Source organism: Pseudophryne corroboree, chromosome 8 (genome assembly GCF_028390025.1).
Source record: "Pseudophryne corroboree isolate aPseCor3 chromosome 8, aPseCor3.hap2, whole genome shotgun sequence".
NCBI classification, from domain to species: Eukaryota; Metazoa; Chordata; class Amphibia; order Anura; family Myobatrachidae; genus Pseudophryne; species Pseudophryne corroboree.
The window spans coordinates 1,876,128-1,890,607 of NC_086451.1; the positions used below are offsets into that span (position 1 = coordinate 1,876,128).

The 14,480-nt window shown below is 51.0% G+C and overlaps 1 protein-coding gene across 1 annotated transcript in view; it reads left to right on the plus strand.

Annotated features, from left to right (window-relative positions):
* Positions 1 to 14,480, plus strand: part of LOC134948059 (ficolin-1-A-like) — a 137,908-nt gene that overhangs the window by 112,805 nt on the left and 10,623 nt on the right. The window contains exon 10 of the mRNA XM_063935819.1: positions 13,284 to 13,418. Coding sequence (XP_063791889.1) covers positions 13,284 to 13,418 — 135 coding nt within the window. The remainder of the gene's footprint in view (positions 1 to 13,283; positions 13,419 to 14,480) is intronic.

A 14,480-nucleotide genomic window follows, 5' to 3' on the forward strand; every position in this document is an offset into this window, starting at 1 on the left:
TTACTCATGTTAATCAAGTATTTTACAGTTACTTCATTGTTACATTTCAAATCATCCTGAGGGTTAATCATAACATGCGGTTGTCGACCAAACAGAATTTCAAAAGGAGACAGATTAAGAGGGGACCTGGGAGTGGTTCTGATGCTATACAAAACAATGGGTAAAGCTTCTGGCCACGTCAATCCTGTCTCTGCCATTACTTTACTCAATTTATTTTTAATAGTGCTGTTCACTCTTTCGACCTTCGCACTCGCCTGTGGACGGTACGGAGTGTGCAGCTTGCTATCAATTCCCATCAACTTACACATTCCTTGAAAGACATCACCTGTAAAATGGGTACCCCTATCACTTTCAATGATTCTAGGGATACCATATCTACATACAAATTCCTGCACAATTTTCTTAGCTGTAAACATAGCGGTATTTGTAGCTGCTGGAAACGCTTCGACCCAATTCGAGAAAACATCTATACAGACAAGTACATATTTCAAATTTCTACATGGGGGTAATTGAATGAAGTCAATTTGTATTACTTGGAAAGGGCCGCCGGCAGGTGGGATATGGGATGGTTCTGTAGGTATTGCCTTTCCAATATTCTTTCTCAGACAGGTAAGGCATGACATTGCTCTTTTACCCGCATGAGAGGAGAATCCTGGGGCGCACCAGTATGCTCTTACCAATTTGCACATCCCCTCCTTGCCTAGATGAGTCAGCCCGTGAGCTGCTTCAGCCAGACATGGAAGGTATGCCCTGGGGGCCACTGGTTTACCATGTCCATCCGTCCAGAGCCCTGAGGACTCCTGGCCATATCCCTTTGCCTTCCAGACTGCTCTTTCTTGAGTGGAACACAAATTCTGCATCTCACACAACTTCTGTGTGTTGATGGTATTAAATACCATCAATTGTGTGGTGTCTGTCCGTATGGGGGTAGCAGCTGCAAGCTTTGCGGCTTCGTCTGCTCGGCTGTTACCAAGGGATACTGGGTCTTGGCTATATGTATGTGCTTTACATTTGATAACAGCCACTCTGTCGGGTTCCTGTATCGCTGTTAGAAGCCTTTTTATATACGCTGCATGCGCTATCGGTGTACCAGCTGCCGTCATGAAATTTCTGAGGCGCCATAGGGCTCCGAAATCATGGACTACCCCGAACGCGTATCTGGAATCGGTGTAGATATTGGCAGACTTACCCTTAGCCAATTCACATGCTCTGGTTAGGGCGACCAGTTCAGCAACCTGGGCTGAGTGAGGTGGGCCTAGCGGTTCCGCTTCTATGGTGTCTTGGTCATCTACGACTGCGTATCCAGTACACAAGTCTCCCGAGTCTGACTGTCTGTGACAACTACCGTCCGTGTAGAACGTGAGTTCTGCATCTTCCAGTGGATTGTCACTGATGTCAGGCCTTGCGGTAAAATTTTGGGTCAAATATTCCATACAATCATGTGCATCTTCCTTTGCATTAAATCCTCCTTCCCCATCACTCTCACCTTCCACCCTTTGTGCCTGACCAGGCACACCTGGGAGAAATGTTGCAGGGTTTAATGCACTGCATCTCCTTATGGTGATGTTTACGGGGGCCATTAATGCCAATTCCCATCTCGTAAACCTTGCTGATGAGACGTGTCTGGTTTGGGCAGAATTCAATAAGGCTGATACTGCATGTGGCGTATGGATTGTGAGGTTGTGGCCTAGCACGACATCTTCGCTTTTCGTCACTAGCAATGCTATCGCCGCAACGCTACGCAAGCATGTGGGGAGGGACCGCGCTACCGTGTCTAGCTGAGCGCTGTAGTATGCAACTGGTCTGCTGGCATCACCGTGTTTTTGTGTTAGTACACCTGCTGCGCACCCAGCACTTTCTGTTCCGTATAGTTCAAAGGGTTTCCCATAGTCTGGCATACCTAGTGCTGGTGCCTGCGTTAGACACTGTTTGAGTCTCTCAAATGCTGTTTCAGATTCGTCTGTATGCGAAATCCGATCAGGTTTGTTTGAGGAGACCATTTCCTGCAAAGGTAGCGCCAATATGGAAAACCCTGGGATCCAATTACGGCAATACCCACACATTCCTAAAAACGTTCTGATCTGTTGCTGGGTTTGTGGCAGTGTCATGTCTCTAATGGCTTGGATTCTATCAGCGGTCAGGTGTCTCAGTCCTTGTGTTAGACAGTGTCCCAGATATTTTACCTTAGTCTGGCATAATTGCAACTTGTCTTTGGAAACCTTGTGACCTGTGTCTGAAAGATGAAACAGGAGCTGTTTCGTATCCTTCAGGGAAGCTTCCAGTGAATCTGAACACAGCAGTAAATCATCCACATACTGTATCAATACTGATCCACTCTCTGGTTGGAAAGACTGTAAACAATCATGCAAAGCCTGAGAAAATATACTTGGACTATCTATGAAACCTTGGGGTAATCGAGTCCACGTGTATTGGACTCCTCTGTATGTGAATGCAAACAAATATTGGCTGTCAGGGTGCAGAGGTACCGAAAAGAAAGCGGAGCAGAGGTCAATAACAGTGAAAAATTTGGCAGTGGGAGGAATTTGCATTAGGATGACAGCTGGATTAGGCACTACGGGGAACTGACTCTCGACTATTTTGTTAATCCCCCTTAGATCCTGCACTAGCCTGTAACCCCTCCCCCCACTCTTTTTAACAGGGAAGATGGGACTATTTGCTGTGCTGGACGTTCTTACTAGAATGCCCTGTTGTAGCAAGCGCTCTATTACGGGAAAAACTCCTAACTCCACCTCTGGCTTCAGAGGATACTGTGGGATTTTTGGAGCTATCCTACCATCTTTTACTTGCACAACTACTGGAGCTACGTTTGCCATTAATCCAGTGTCCTGTCCATCTTTTGTCCAAAGCGACTCTGGTATCTGAGATGTCATCTCTTCTACTTGGGATGGATTCCTATTTGTCATAATGGTGTGTGACATTAATTTTGATGGGGAGTCTAACATGTCTCGTACCTCCTGAGCGTGATTCTCAGGTATGTCCAAGAATACACCCTCAGGAGTACAATAAATGACGCAACCCATTTTACATAGTAAGTCTCTTCCCAGGAGATTGGTTGGTGCAGATGCAGCCAGCAAAAAGGAATGCTTGGTATGCAAAGGCCCTATTGTAATCTCGGCTGGTGTGCTAACAGGGTAGTGCTGGACTACTCCTGTTACTCCCATGGCTGGAATTGTCCTACCAGTGGTTCTCATGCCCACTGTCGAATTTATCACTGACTTGGCCGCCCCTGTGTCTACAAGAAAGTTTAAAGTTTTACCAGCTACATTGATTGCAATCTCTGGTTCACTTCCAAGACTGGCAATCAATTTAACTGGCTGCAGATTACAGGTATGGCCACACCCCTATTGGGTATGCTGACCTCCCTGAATCCCATTGGCAGCAACTACTTGTGGGGGAGTTAGCTGGGAACTACCAGAGGCATGCCAATCTCTGTTCGGGGGGTATCTTTTTGTTTCCCCTGTATGTGGCTCAAAACTCCGCCTCTGTGGACCCTGCTCCCAATGTCGTGTGTTGTGTTGTTGTCTAGGGGGTTGAAAAGATCTTTGTACATTCTTTGTTCTACATTCTCGTGCAAAGTGTCCCGGTCTGTTACAAGAAAAACATGTTATTACACTTGCCTTACCCACAGGATTCGGTGGTACATACGCAGGCTGCCTTGTGGTCAGCGCCTGTATACTTACGGACATCAACTTATCACTTTGCGACTCTCTGTGCCTAGTGATGTTTCTGTCATGGTCAATAGCAGCCTCTCTCAAGCCGGACACTGACAGACCTCGCCAGCATGGTTGTGTGGTCTGAACCCTAGTCTTTAATGTTTCTTTCAAACCATCCATTAGTACAGATACTGCTACTTCTCGATGGTTTGGGTTGGTCTTAATGTCTTCTATACCAGTGTACTTCGCCATTTCTAATAGTGCCCGGTGAAAATATTCTATTGCCGTTTCGGACTCCTTTTGCTTAATGGAAAATATTTTATTCCATTTAACAACGGCTGGGAAATACTCCTTTAGCTGTAAATTTATCCTTTTTACATTATCCTTGTTGTACACGTCTGTAAGCGGTACATCTTTATCCAATGCACAGTCAGCTAAGAACTGAGTTGCATCAACATTGGAAGGTAAACAAGCTCTTAGCAGTATCTGCCAATCCTTGTTGTTGGGTTCTACAGTGTTACCTAGATCCCTGATGTATTTTTGGCTAGCAACTAAGTCCTTCCTGGGGTCAGGAAATTCGGACACTATTGTTCTTAATTCCATTCGGGAAAATGGAGTGTACATGGCAATGTTCCTTATGGGAGTGGCTCCAGACACATCTGTTTTTTCATTGGGAACTGCTATTACCCTTACAGGAGCAATTCTAACAGCCTCCTCATTCTGTATAGATTCTACAACTTGTGGTACAATTGTTTCAGTGTAGTGCATGGTGCCGTACTTACCCGTTGACACGACCTCACCTATCCCTCCGCTAGGGGCTTTCGCTAATCTCGTGGGTGTTGCAGTGCCTACTGTGGTCTCTGCTATGGTGGCCGCAAGAGAGAGAGCTGAAATTGTTGCCGAATCTTCTTCTTGATCACACTCCTGAGGAAGGTTCAAAACAGGGTACAACTTGCACGGGTTAATACTTGCATGAGTTATTTGGTTAACATCATTAACATTTACAGTGTTACTAAGAGTTTGTGTTTTACAACCCAGTGCGTTTCTCTCCGCAATCAACTTCTCTCCTGCAATGTATGGTGGAGGAGGAGCTGTGGCTATCAGCTTCCTGACTGCCCCAGATCCTGCCGCCAGAGCCAAACCTCTCTGTATCTCACCTTCCTGGTGCCATAACTGTAAGTAATCATGATGTTGAATTCGTCTCTTTGATGATTTTACGAGACATATCCTCCTCCTTAAATTTTGTAACACCTCTGGACTAAAGCTACCTATTCTTGGGAATTTGTCCCTGTCTTGTACAGTCATTCTCTCCCATTCATCACATAAAACCTCTGTGTGACTACCGTATTTTTCACACATGATGTATCTTGCCGACCCGACTGGTCGGTTCACAGAATCAACCTGAACCTGGGTTGATCGCCCCCTACCTGAGCAACTGGCCCCCATAGTCTGTAGGTGTTGCTTACTACTCCTTGGATTTCTGTATCAAGGTTTTCAGCAAGCCTTTACAGACAACCAAATTACTCCACAGTAGGCCGGCGGTGGCGGTTTACCGAGTACCCCACTCACTCGCCCACCTCGACCAATACGACCTGTAAACACCGTTATGATGCCAGCGTACTCGATACAGGGCCCCTATGGAACCTTCAGTTTACTGGAACATATGAGGGTTACCCGCAGGACACTTACTCTTTCCAGTAAAGTTGGGGTTGTTAGATAGTTCCTGAGTGACCAGCGAACTTCCCTTCCAAAAATAAAAAATTACACAAATCACGTCAGAATGTACAAATAGCGTTTGTGACCACTTTTACTCTAATGGTATTAGGTCAGATTACTAACTACTGCACACAATTACGTGCGGTCCAATCGTTCAGTACACGAGCACTACTTGTCATGTACTGAAAGATCAATGGAATCGATGTTTCCGGCCGCGATTCCTTCAGCAAGAGCTTGTATGGCCTATATGGGTTCTGCACCAACACCCCAGGCGTTGTGCCACTGGACTTTTATAGCGGACCTCTTTGTCTATTTTACCTATTACCTTATGACCTCCTGGTCTGTTACCTTATGACCTCCTGGTCTTGTTACCTTATGGTCCGCTATACTCTAATGCTCAAATATTATTTAACCAGGGATGCCTCCCTAGCCACCGTATATGTCACTTACACGTATGTCCCTTGACGAGTACCCGGCTTTCCTTTTGGTTCCACCTTTAAAATTGTATAAACACACTCACTCAACACATGTACACTTTGTTTCTATGTCTATTTCTGCGCAGAAATTGTCTTTAGGCCAAAAGTGTTACCAATTAGGAGCAGGATCTGTTAAACTAAATTTCAGATTTTCCAAAAATAGATTTGCGTTATTTACCGCGTCGCGTTATCTACCGCTGTGCGTTAATTATCGCCTTTGCGTTACTTCACTTTATCACAACTTGAGCTACGTGGGCGTAACCGGACGCTACGTTGCGTAATGAACGCTGCGTGCGTCTGCCTTTTTGGATTGCGTACGCTAGTCTTTGTTAGCGACACGTGTACGCAATGCAAAGGATCCACCGTAACACAATATATACTTTTATCAATGTAAATGATCCCTGATCATCTACCGCAATCCACACTGACTGCCTTGTATCTTCAGACAAACCGTGTGTTTGTTCTATACTTTAACTATTACCTTTCCTATAAAATAACAGCAAATCTCCTTTTAGCCCTTTCTATCAACTATAAAAATTGACAAACAGGAATAGTGATATACGAAAATGAAACAGAAAATGCAGATATATGCGTGCGTACGCAAGACAAAAGAAAAATAAACAGTTTTAAAAAGACACAAGCGTTTTGTTCTTACTTCCGGTTACCGGATTCCTTCAGCACTCTTTATCTAAGCGAAGCAGACGCTTATCCCGTCAGCAACTGCGAGACAACCTCCCACCCTTTTGCTGGGGGATAATGTCTGCTGATCTACCTAGTGCAGATATGAGAAGGATCGGACGAGTCCCCAATTGACAATGCTAAATTCCTTTGTTGTATGAACAACCCTTATGAAGCTAAGAACACTGTACGCTGTTTGTTTAAGAAGTACCGTAATGGTACGCTATCTGCGTAACGATCGCTCAGCCGTAGGCGAGACGCTCAAGCGTCACGTTCGCTCACGGCCCAGTGATCACAGGACACGTTATTGGTTATGTCTAGGAGAATGATTCGCTGTAGCGTAGCGTACGTTTGAGACCACGAGGAGGTCACCAGCGATGCAGACGCTCACAACACTATACCTTTATGATAAAACCTTATACAAATGAAATACTCTGAATACCTTAATGTGAGTACAGGGTGTAAGTGCAACCTTGTGTAACCTGACTAACTACAAAGCTGCTTGAGCGTCACCGACGCTCAAGTGAACACTTAACACTATAGAAAATACACAGATGCTGGTTTAGGTTCCAAGGCCTATTAACTGTATTATATCTAATATACTTGTAAAAGGGGATAACAGTACATATGATACACTACAATATAACAGAGACTTCCTAACCACAGATCTAAACTATAAATACAACAAGACAATACTACACTGACCTAAATGCAATACAATACAATGCTATAATACTATGAGATATATAAGAGAAAAGAGAAGAGAGAGAGATAGAGAGAGAGAGAGAAATTGGCTCACAGAAAGACAATGATTACGGAGAGAAAACTTACGCACAAAGGGTATGATCGCCTGCGCCTCGATATCCAGCTCCCGATTATCAGCAGATAACCGTTGATGAGAGTGAGTGAGTTTGGATATGGTCGGCCTGCCTATTTATGCCCCACACACAATGCAATCTCATAGTCCCTACAATCCCATTGTCCATTGGCCGAAGGAATTCGGCCCTGCATCATAACAAAAGGTCATAGGGTGATTCATACAGGTGGGCTGTGACGATTTCCAACAGCTCAGGTGGGTGGGAAACTGGGTTTCCCGCCGCATACCTGAGTATGTGCAAATCATAGAAATGGACATAAACTTCTTATGTCCATAACTATTCGCACGAGCGATTAATACGCTCCAAACCAACACCGGAATATTGCTAATTAAATACTCTTCCGATGGGTACCAAACACTGCTGTATGATTCCTGTTAGACCCTTCGTACGATGCAAAGAGGGATTCCTCAGCTCAGGGACATTCTATTTTAACCAAACTTTCAGAATCTATCAAAGGGACCATGATCTATAAACTACATTAATTGTGAACAGTTGTAACGAATGAATCGCACGCTACGACCACGTAAACTCTACCGTAAATACGCATACCGCGCCTGCGAGTGCACGCTATTGCGGGTATGCGCCTCCACGGGAGAGCGTACGCACGCGCAGCACGGACCAGTGTGCGGTGCAAATATGGCAGTGTGCATAGAGACATTTTTCTGACTTCGACAGGTGGGTGACCAGACAGGGAGCCGGGAGTGTCGCATGGGGTGGGTGACCAGACAGGGAGCCGGGAGTGTCGCATGGGGTGGGTGACCAGACAGGGAGCCGGGAGTGTCACATGGGGTGGGTGATCAGACAGGGAGCCAAGAGTGTCACATGGGGTGGGTGATCAGACAGGGAGCCGGGAGTGTCACATGGGGTGGGTGATCAGACAGGGAGCCAAGAGTGTCACATGGGGTGGGTGATCAGACAAGGAGCCGGGAGTGTCACATGGGGTGGGTGACCAGACAGGGAGCCGGGAGTGTCACATGGGGTGGGTGACCAGACAGGGAGCCAGGAGTGTCACATGGGGTGGGTGACCAGACAGGGAGCCAGGAGTGTCGCATGGGGTGGGTGACCAGACAGGGAGCCAGGAGTGTCGCATGGGGTGGGTGATCAGACAGGGAGCCAAGAGTGTCACATGGGGTGGGTGATCAGACAGGGAGCCGGGAGTGTCACATGGGGTGGGTGATCAGACAGGGAGCCGGGAGTGTCACATGGGGTGGGTGACCAGACAGGGAGCCGGGAGTGTCACATGGGGTGGGTGACCAGACAGGGAGCCGGGAGTGTCACATGGGGTGGGTGACCAGACAGGGAGCCGGGAGTGTCACATGGGGTGGGTGACCAGACAGGGAGCCGGGAGTGTCGCATGGGCTGGGTGATCAGACAGGGAGCCGGGAGTGTCGCATGGGGTGGGTGATCAGACAGGGAGCCGGGAGTGTCGCATGGGGTGGGTGACCAGACAGGGAGCCGGGAGTGTCACATGGGGTGGGTGATCAGACAGGGAGCCAAGAGTGTCACATGGGGTGGGTGATCAGACAGGGAGCCAAGAGTGTCACATGGGGTGGGTGATCAGACAGGGAGCCAAGAGTGTCACATGGGGTGGGTGATCAGACAAGGAGCCGGGAGTGTCACATGGGGTGGGTGACCAGACAGGGAGCCGGGAGTGTCACATGGGGTGGGTGATCAGACAGGGAGCCAAGAGTGTCACATGGGGTGGGTGATCAGACAAGGAGCCAAGAGTGTCACATGGGGTGGGTGACCAGACAGGGAGCCGGGTGTGTCACATGGGGTGGGTGACCAGACAAGGAGCCGGGAGTGTCACATGGGGTGGGTGATCAGACAGGGAGCCGGGAGTGTCACATGGGGTGGGTGATCAGACAAGGAGCCGGGAGTGTCACATGGGGTGGGTGACCAGACATGGAGCCGGGAGTGTCGCATGGGGTGGGTGACCAGACAGGGAGCCAGGAGTGTCGCATGGGGTGGGTGACCAGACAGGGAGCCAGGAGTGTCGCATGGGGTGGGTGATCAGACAGGGAGCCAAGAGTGTCACATGGGATGGGTGATCAGACAGGGAGCCAAGAGTGTCACATGGGATGGGTGACCAGACAGGGAGCCAAGAGTGTCACATGGGGTGGGTGACCAGACAGGGAGCCAAGAGTGTCACATGGGGTGGGTGATCAGACAAGGAGCCGGGAGTGTCACATGGGGTGGGTGATCAGACAGGGAGCCGGGAGTGTCACATGGGGTGGGTGACCAGACAGGGAGCCGGGAGTGTCACATGGGCTGGGTGACCAGACAGGGAGCCGGGAGTGTCACATGGGGTGGGTGACCAGACAGGGAGCCGGGAGTGTCACATGGGGTGGGTGATCAGACAGGGAGCCGGGAGTGTCACATGGGGTGGGTGACCAGACAGGGAGCCGGGAGTGTCACATGGGGTGGGTGATCAGACAAGGAGCCGGGAGTGTCACATGGGATGGGTGACCAGACAGGGAGCCGGGAGTGTCACATGGGGTGGGTGATCAGACAGGGAGCCGGGAGTGTCACATGGGGTGGGTGATCAGACAAGGAGCCGGGAGTGTCACATGGGGTGGGTGACCAGACAGGGAGCCGGGAGTGTCACATGGGGTGGGTGATCAGACAAGGAGCCGGGAGTGTCACATGGGGTGGGTGATCAGACAAGGAGCCGGGAGTGTCACATGGGCTGGGTGACCAGACAGGGAGCCAGGAGTGTCACATGGGCTGGGTGACCAGACAGGGAGCCAGGAGTGTCACATGGGGTGGGTGATCAGACAGGGAGCCAGGACTGTCACATGGGGTGGGTGACCAGACAAGGAGCCGGGAGTGTCACATGGGGTGGGTGATCAGACAGGGAGCCAAGAGTGTCACATGAGGTGGGTGACCAGACAGGGAGCCAAGAGTGTCACATGGGGTGGGTGACCAAACAGGGAGCCGGGAGTGTCACATCACATGGGGTGGGTGATCAGACAAGGAGCCGGGAGTGTCACATGGGCTGGGTGACCAGACAGGGAGCCGGGAGTGTCACATGGGCTGGGTGACCAGACAGGGAGCCAGGAGTGTCACAAGGGGTGGGTGATCAGACAGGGAGCCAAGAGTGTCACATGGGGTGGGTGATCAGACAAGGAGCCGGGAGTGTCACATGGGGTGGGTGATCAGACAGGGAGCCGGGAGTGTCACATGGGGTGGGTGATCAGACGGGGAGCCGGGAGTGTCGCATGGGGTGGGTGACCAGACGGGGTGCCGGGAGTGTCGCATGGGGTGGGTGACCAGACAGGGAGCCAGGAGTGTCGCATGGGGTGGGTGACCAGACAGGGAGCCAGGAGTGTCGCATGGGGTGGGTGACCAGACAGGGAGCCAGGAGTGTCGCATGGGGTGGGTGATCAGACAGGGAGCCAAGAGTGTCACATGGGATGGGTGACCAGACAGGGAGCCGGGAGTGTCACATGGGATGGGTGACCAGACAGGGAGCCGGGAGTGTCACAAGGGGTGGGTGATCAGACAGGGAGCCAAGAGTGTCACATGGGGTGGGTGATCAGACAAGGAGCCTGGAGTGTCACATGGGGTGGGTGATCAGACAGGGAGCCGGGAGTGTCACATGGGGTGGGTGACCAGACAGGGAGCCGGGAGTGTCGCATGGGGTGGGTGACCAGACAGGGAGCCAGGAGTGTCGCATGGGGTGGGTGACCAGACAGGGAGCCAGGAGTGTCGCATGGGGTGGGTGACCAGACAGGGAGCCAGGAGTGTCGCATGGGGTGGGTGATCAGACAGGGAGCCAAGAGTGTCACATGGGATGGGTGACCAGACAGGGAGCCGGGAGTGTCACAAGGGGTGGGTGATCAGACAGGGAGCCAAGAGTGTCACATGGGGTGGGTGATCAGACAAGGAGCCGGGAGTGTCACATGGGGTGGGTGACCAGACAAAGGAGCCAGGAGTGTCACATGGGGTGGGTGACCAGACAGGGAGCCGGGAGTGTCACATGGGCTGGGTGACCAGACAGGGAGCCGGGAGTGTCACATGGGCTGGGTGACCAGACAGGGAGCCGGGAGTGTCACATGGGCTGGGTGACCAGACAGGGAGCCGGGAGTGTCACATGGGCTGGGTGATCAGACAAGGAGCCGGGAGTGTCACATGGGGTGGGTGATCAGACAGGGAGCCGGGAGTGTCACATGGGGTGGGTGATCAGACAGGGAACCGGGAGTGTCACATGGGGTGGGTGACCAGACAGGGAGCCGGGAGTGTCGCATGGGGTGGGTGACCAGACAGGGAGCCAGGAGTGTCGCATGGGGTGGGTGACCAGACAGGGAGCCAGGAGTGTCGCATGGGGTGGGTGACCAGACAGGGAGCCAGGAGTGTCGCATGGGGTGGGTGACCAGACAGGGAGCCAGGAGTGTCGCATGGGGTGGGTGACCAGACAGGGAGCCAAGAGTGTCACATGGGATGGGTGACCAGACAGGGAGCCGGGAGTGTCACATGGGGTGGGTGATCAGACAGGGAGCCAAGAGTGTCACATGGGATGGGTGACCAGACAGGGAGCCGGGAGTGTCACATGGGGTGGGTGATCAGACAAGGAGCCGGGAGTGTCACATGGGGTGGGTGACCAGACAGGGAGCCGGGAGTGTCACATGGGGTGGGTGACCAGACAGGGAGCCGGGAGTGTCACATGGGGTGGGTGACCAGACAGGGAGCCGGGAGTGTCACATGGGGTGGGTGACCAGACAGGGAGCCGGGAGTGTCACATGGGGTGGGTGACCAGACAGGGAGCCGGGAGTGTCCCATGGGGTGGGTGATCAGACAGGGAGCCGGGAGTGTCCCATGGGGTGGGTGATCAGACAGGGAGCCGGGAGTGTCGCATGGGGTGGGTGACCAGACAGGGAGCCGGGAGTGTCGCATGGGGTGGGTGACCAGACAGGGAGCCAGGAGTGTCGCATGGGGTGGGTGACCAGACAGGGAGCCAGGAGTGTCGCATGGGGTGGGTGATCAGACAGGGAGCCAAGAGTGTCACATGGGATGGGTGACCAGACAGGGAGCCGGGAGTGTCACAAGGGGTGGGTGATCAGACAGGGAGCCGGGAGTGTCACATGGGGTGGGTGACCAGACAAAGGAGCCGGGAGTGTCACATGGGGTGGGTGACCAGACAAAGGAGCCGGGAGTGTCACATGGGGTGGGTGACCAGACAGGGAGCCGGGAGTGTCACATGGGCTGGGTGATCAGACAGGGAGCCGGGAGTGTCACATGGGGTGGGTGACCAGACAGGGAGCCGGGAGTGTCACATGGGGTGGGTGATCAGACAGGGAGCCGGGAGTGTCACATGGGGTGGGTGACCAGACAGGGAGCCGGAAGTGTCACATTGGGTGGGTGATCAGACAAGGAGCCGGGAGTGTCACATTGGGTGGGTGATCAGACAAGGAGCCGGGAGTGTCACATGGGGTGGGTGACCAGACAAGGAGCCAGGAGTGTCACATGGGGTGGGTGACCAGACAGGGAAACGGGAGTGTCACATGGGGTGGGTGACCAGACAAGGAGCCAGGAGTGTCACATGGGGTGGGTGACCAGACAGGGAGCCAGGAGTGTCACATGGGGTGGGTGACCAGACAGGGAAACGGGAGTGTCACATGGGGTGGGTGACCAGACAAGGAGCCAGGAGTGTCACATGGGGTGGGTGACCAGACAGGGAGCCGGGAGTGTCACATGGGGTGGGTGACCAGACAGGGAGCCAGGACTGTCACATGGGGTGGTAGGTAAAATGGATATGGTTTGGGACATTGATCATTGATCCATTGAAAGACACTCTCCCCGCCTCGTTACATATCTGGATGTACTTTGTTTGTCTTGTGTTTTTCTTCTTGTACTGATAGGTAATTTTGAGCTCCGAGTTGATTTGGAAGACTTTGATAATAATCGTGTCTATGCCATATACCAAGGCTTCCGGCTTGGCGGAGAGTCTGAGAAGTATACTCTATATTTGGGGAATTACACCACGGGTGATGCAGGTAATACCTATGGATATTGCCCAGTGTTATACATAGCCAGACCTGATCTAATGACATATTACCCAGAACTCGTCATGAGATTGCAGCCCTCGCGTCCTCTATCTTTAACCCTGTATTGCATGAATTATGGAATAGGGGCGATTTATCAATTCTTGGAGAGAGGTACAATAGTGAGATATAAAGTACCAACATGGGGTGTAGCCAGAACTTTGTGGGCCCCATAGCATGATTGTGAAGGGCCCCTGTCCCAATGCTTCTAGCGGGTTCATTTTTTAAACCATAGTAGTGTCTAAGTTAATGTTATACCCCATAGTGCCCTAGTTTATTTTATGAATGATAGTAGTGCCTGGGTCACATTATGTCACACTGTACGGGTGCCTGTACATATCAATACAGTACCCCCAATCCACATTACAGTGCCCCACTTCATATTCTGCCGCATTACAGTGCCCCACTTCATATTCTGCCGCATTACAGTGCCCCACTTCATATTCTGCCGCATTACAGTGCCCCACTTCATATTATACCACATTACAGTGCCCCACTTCATATTATACCACATTACAGTGCCCCACTTCATATTATACCACATTACAGTGCCCCACTTCATATTATACCACATTACAGTGCCCCACTTCATATTATGCTGCATTACAGTGCCCCACTTCATATTATACCACATTACAGTGCCCCAGTTCATATTATACCACATTACAGTGCCCCACTTCATATTATACCACATTACAGTGCCCCACTTCATATTATACCACATTACAGTGCCCCACTTCATATTATACCACATTACAGTGCCCCACTTCATATTATGCTGCATTACAGTGCCCCACTTCATATTATACCACATTACAGTGCCCCACTTCATATTATACCACATTACAGTGCCCCACTTCATATTATACCACATTACAGTGCCCCACTTCATATTATACCACATTACAGTGCCCCACTTCATATTATGCTGCATTACAGTGCCCCACTTCATATTCTGCCGCATTACAGTGCCCCACTTCATATTCTGCCGCATTACAGTGCCCCACTTCATAT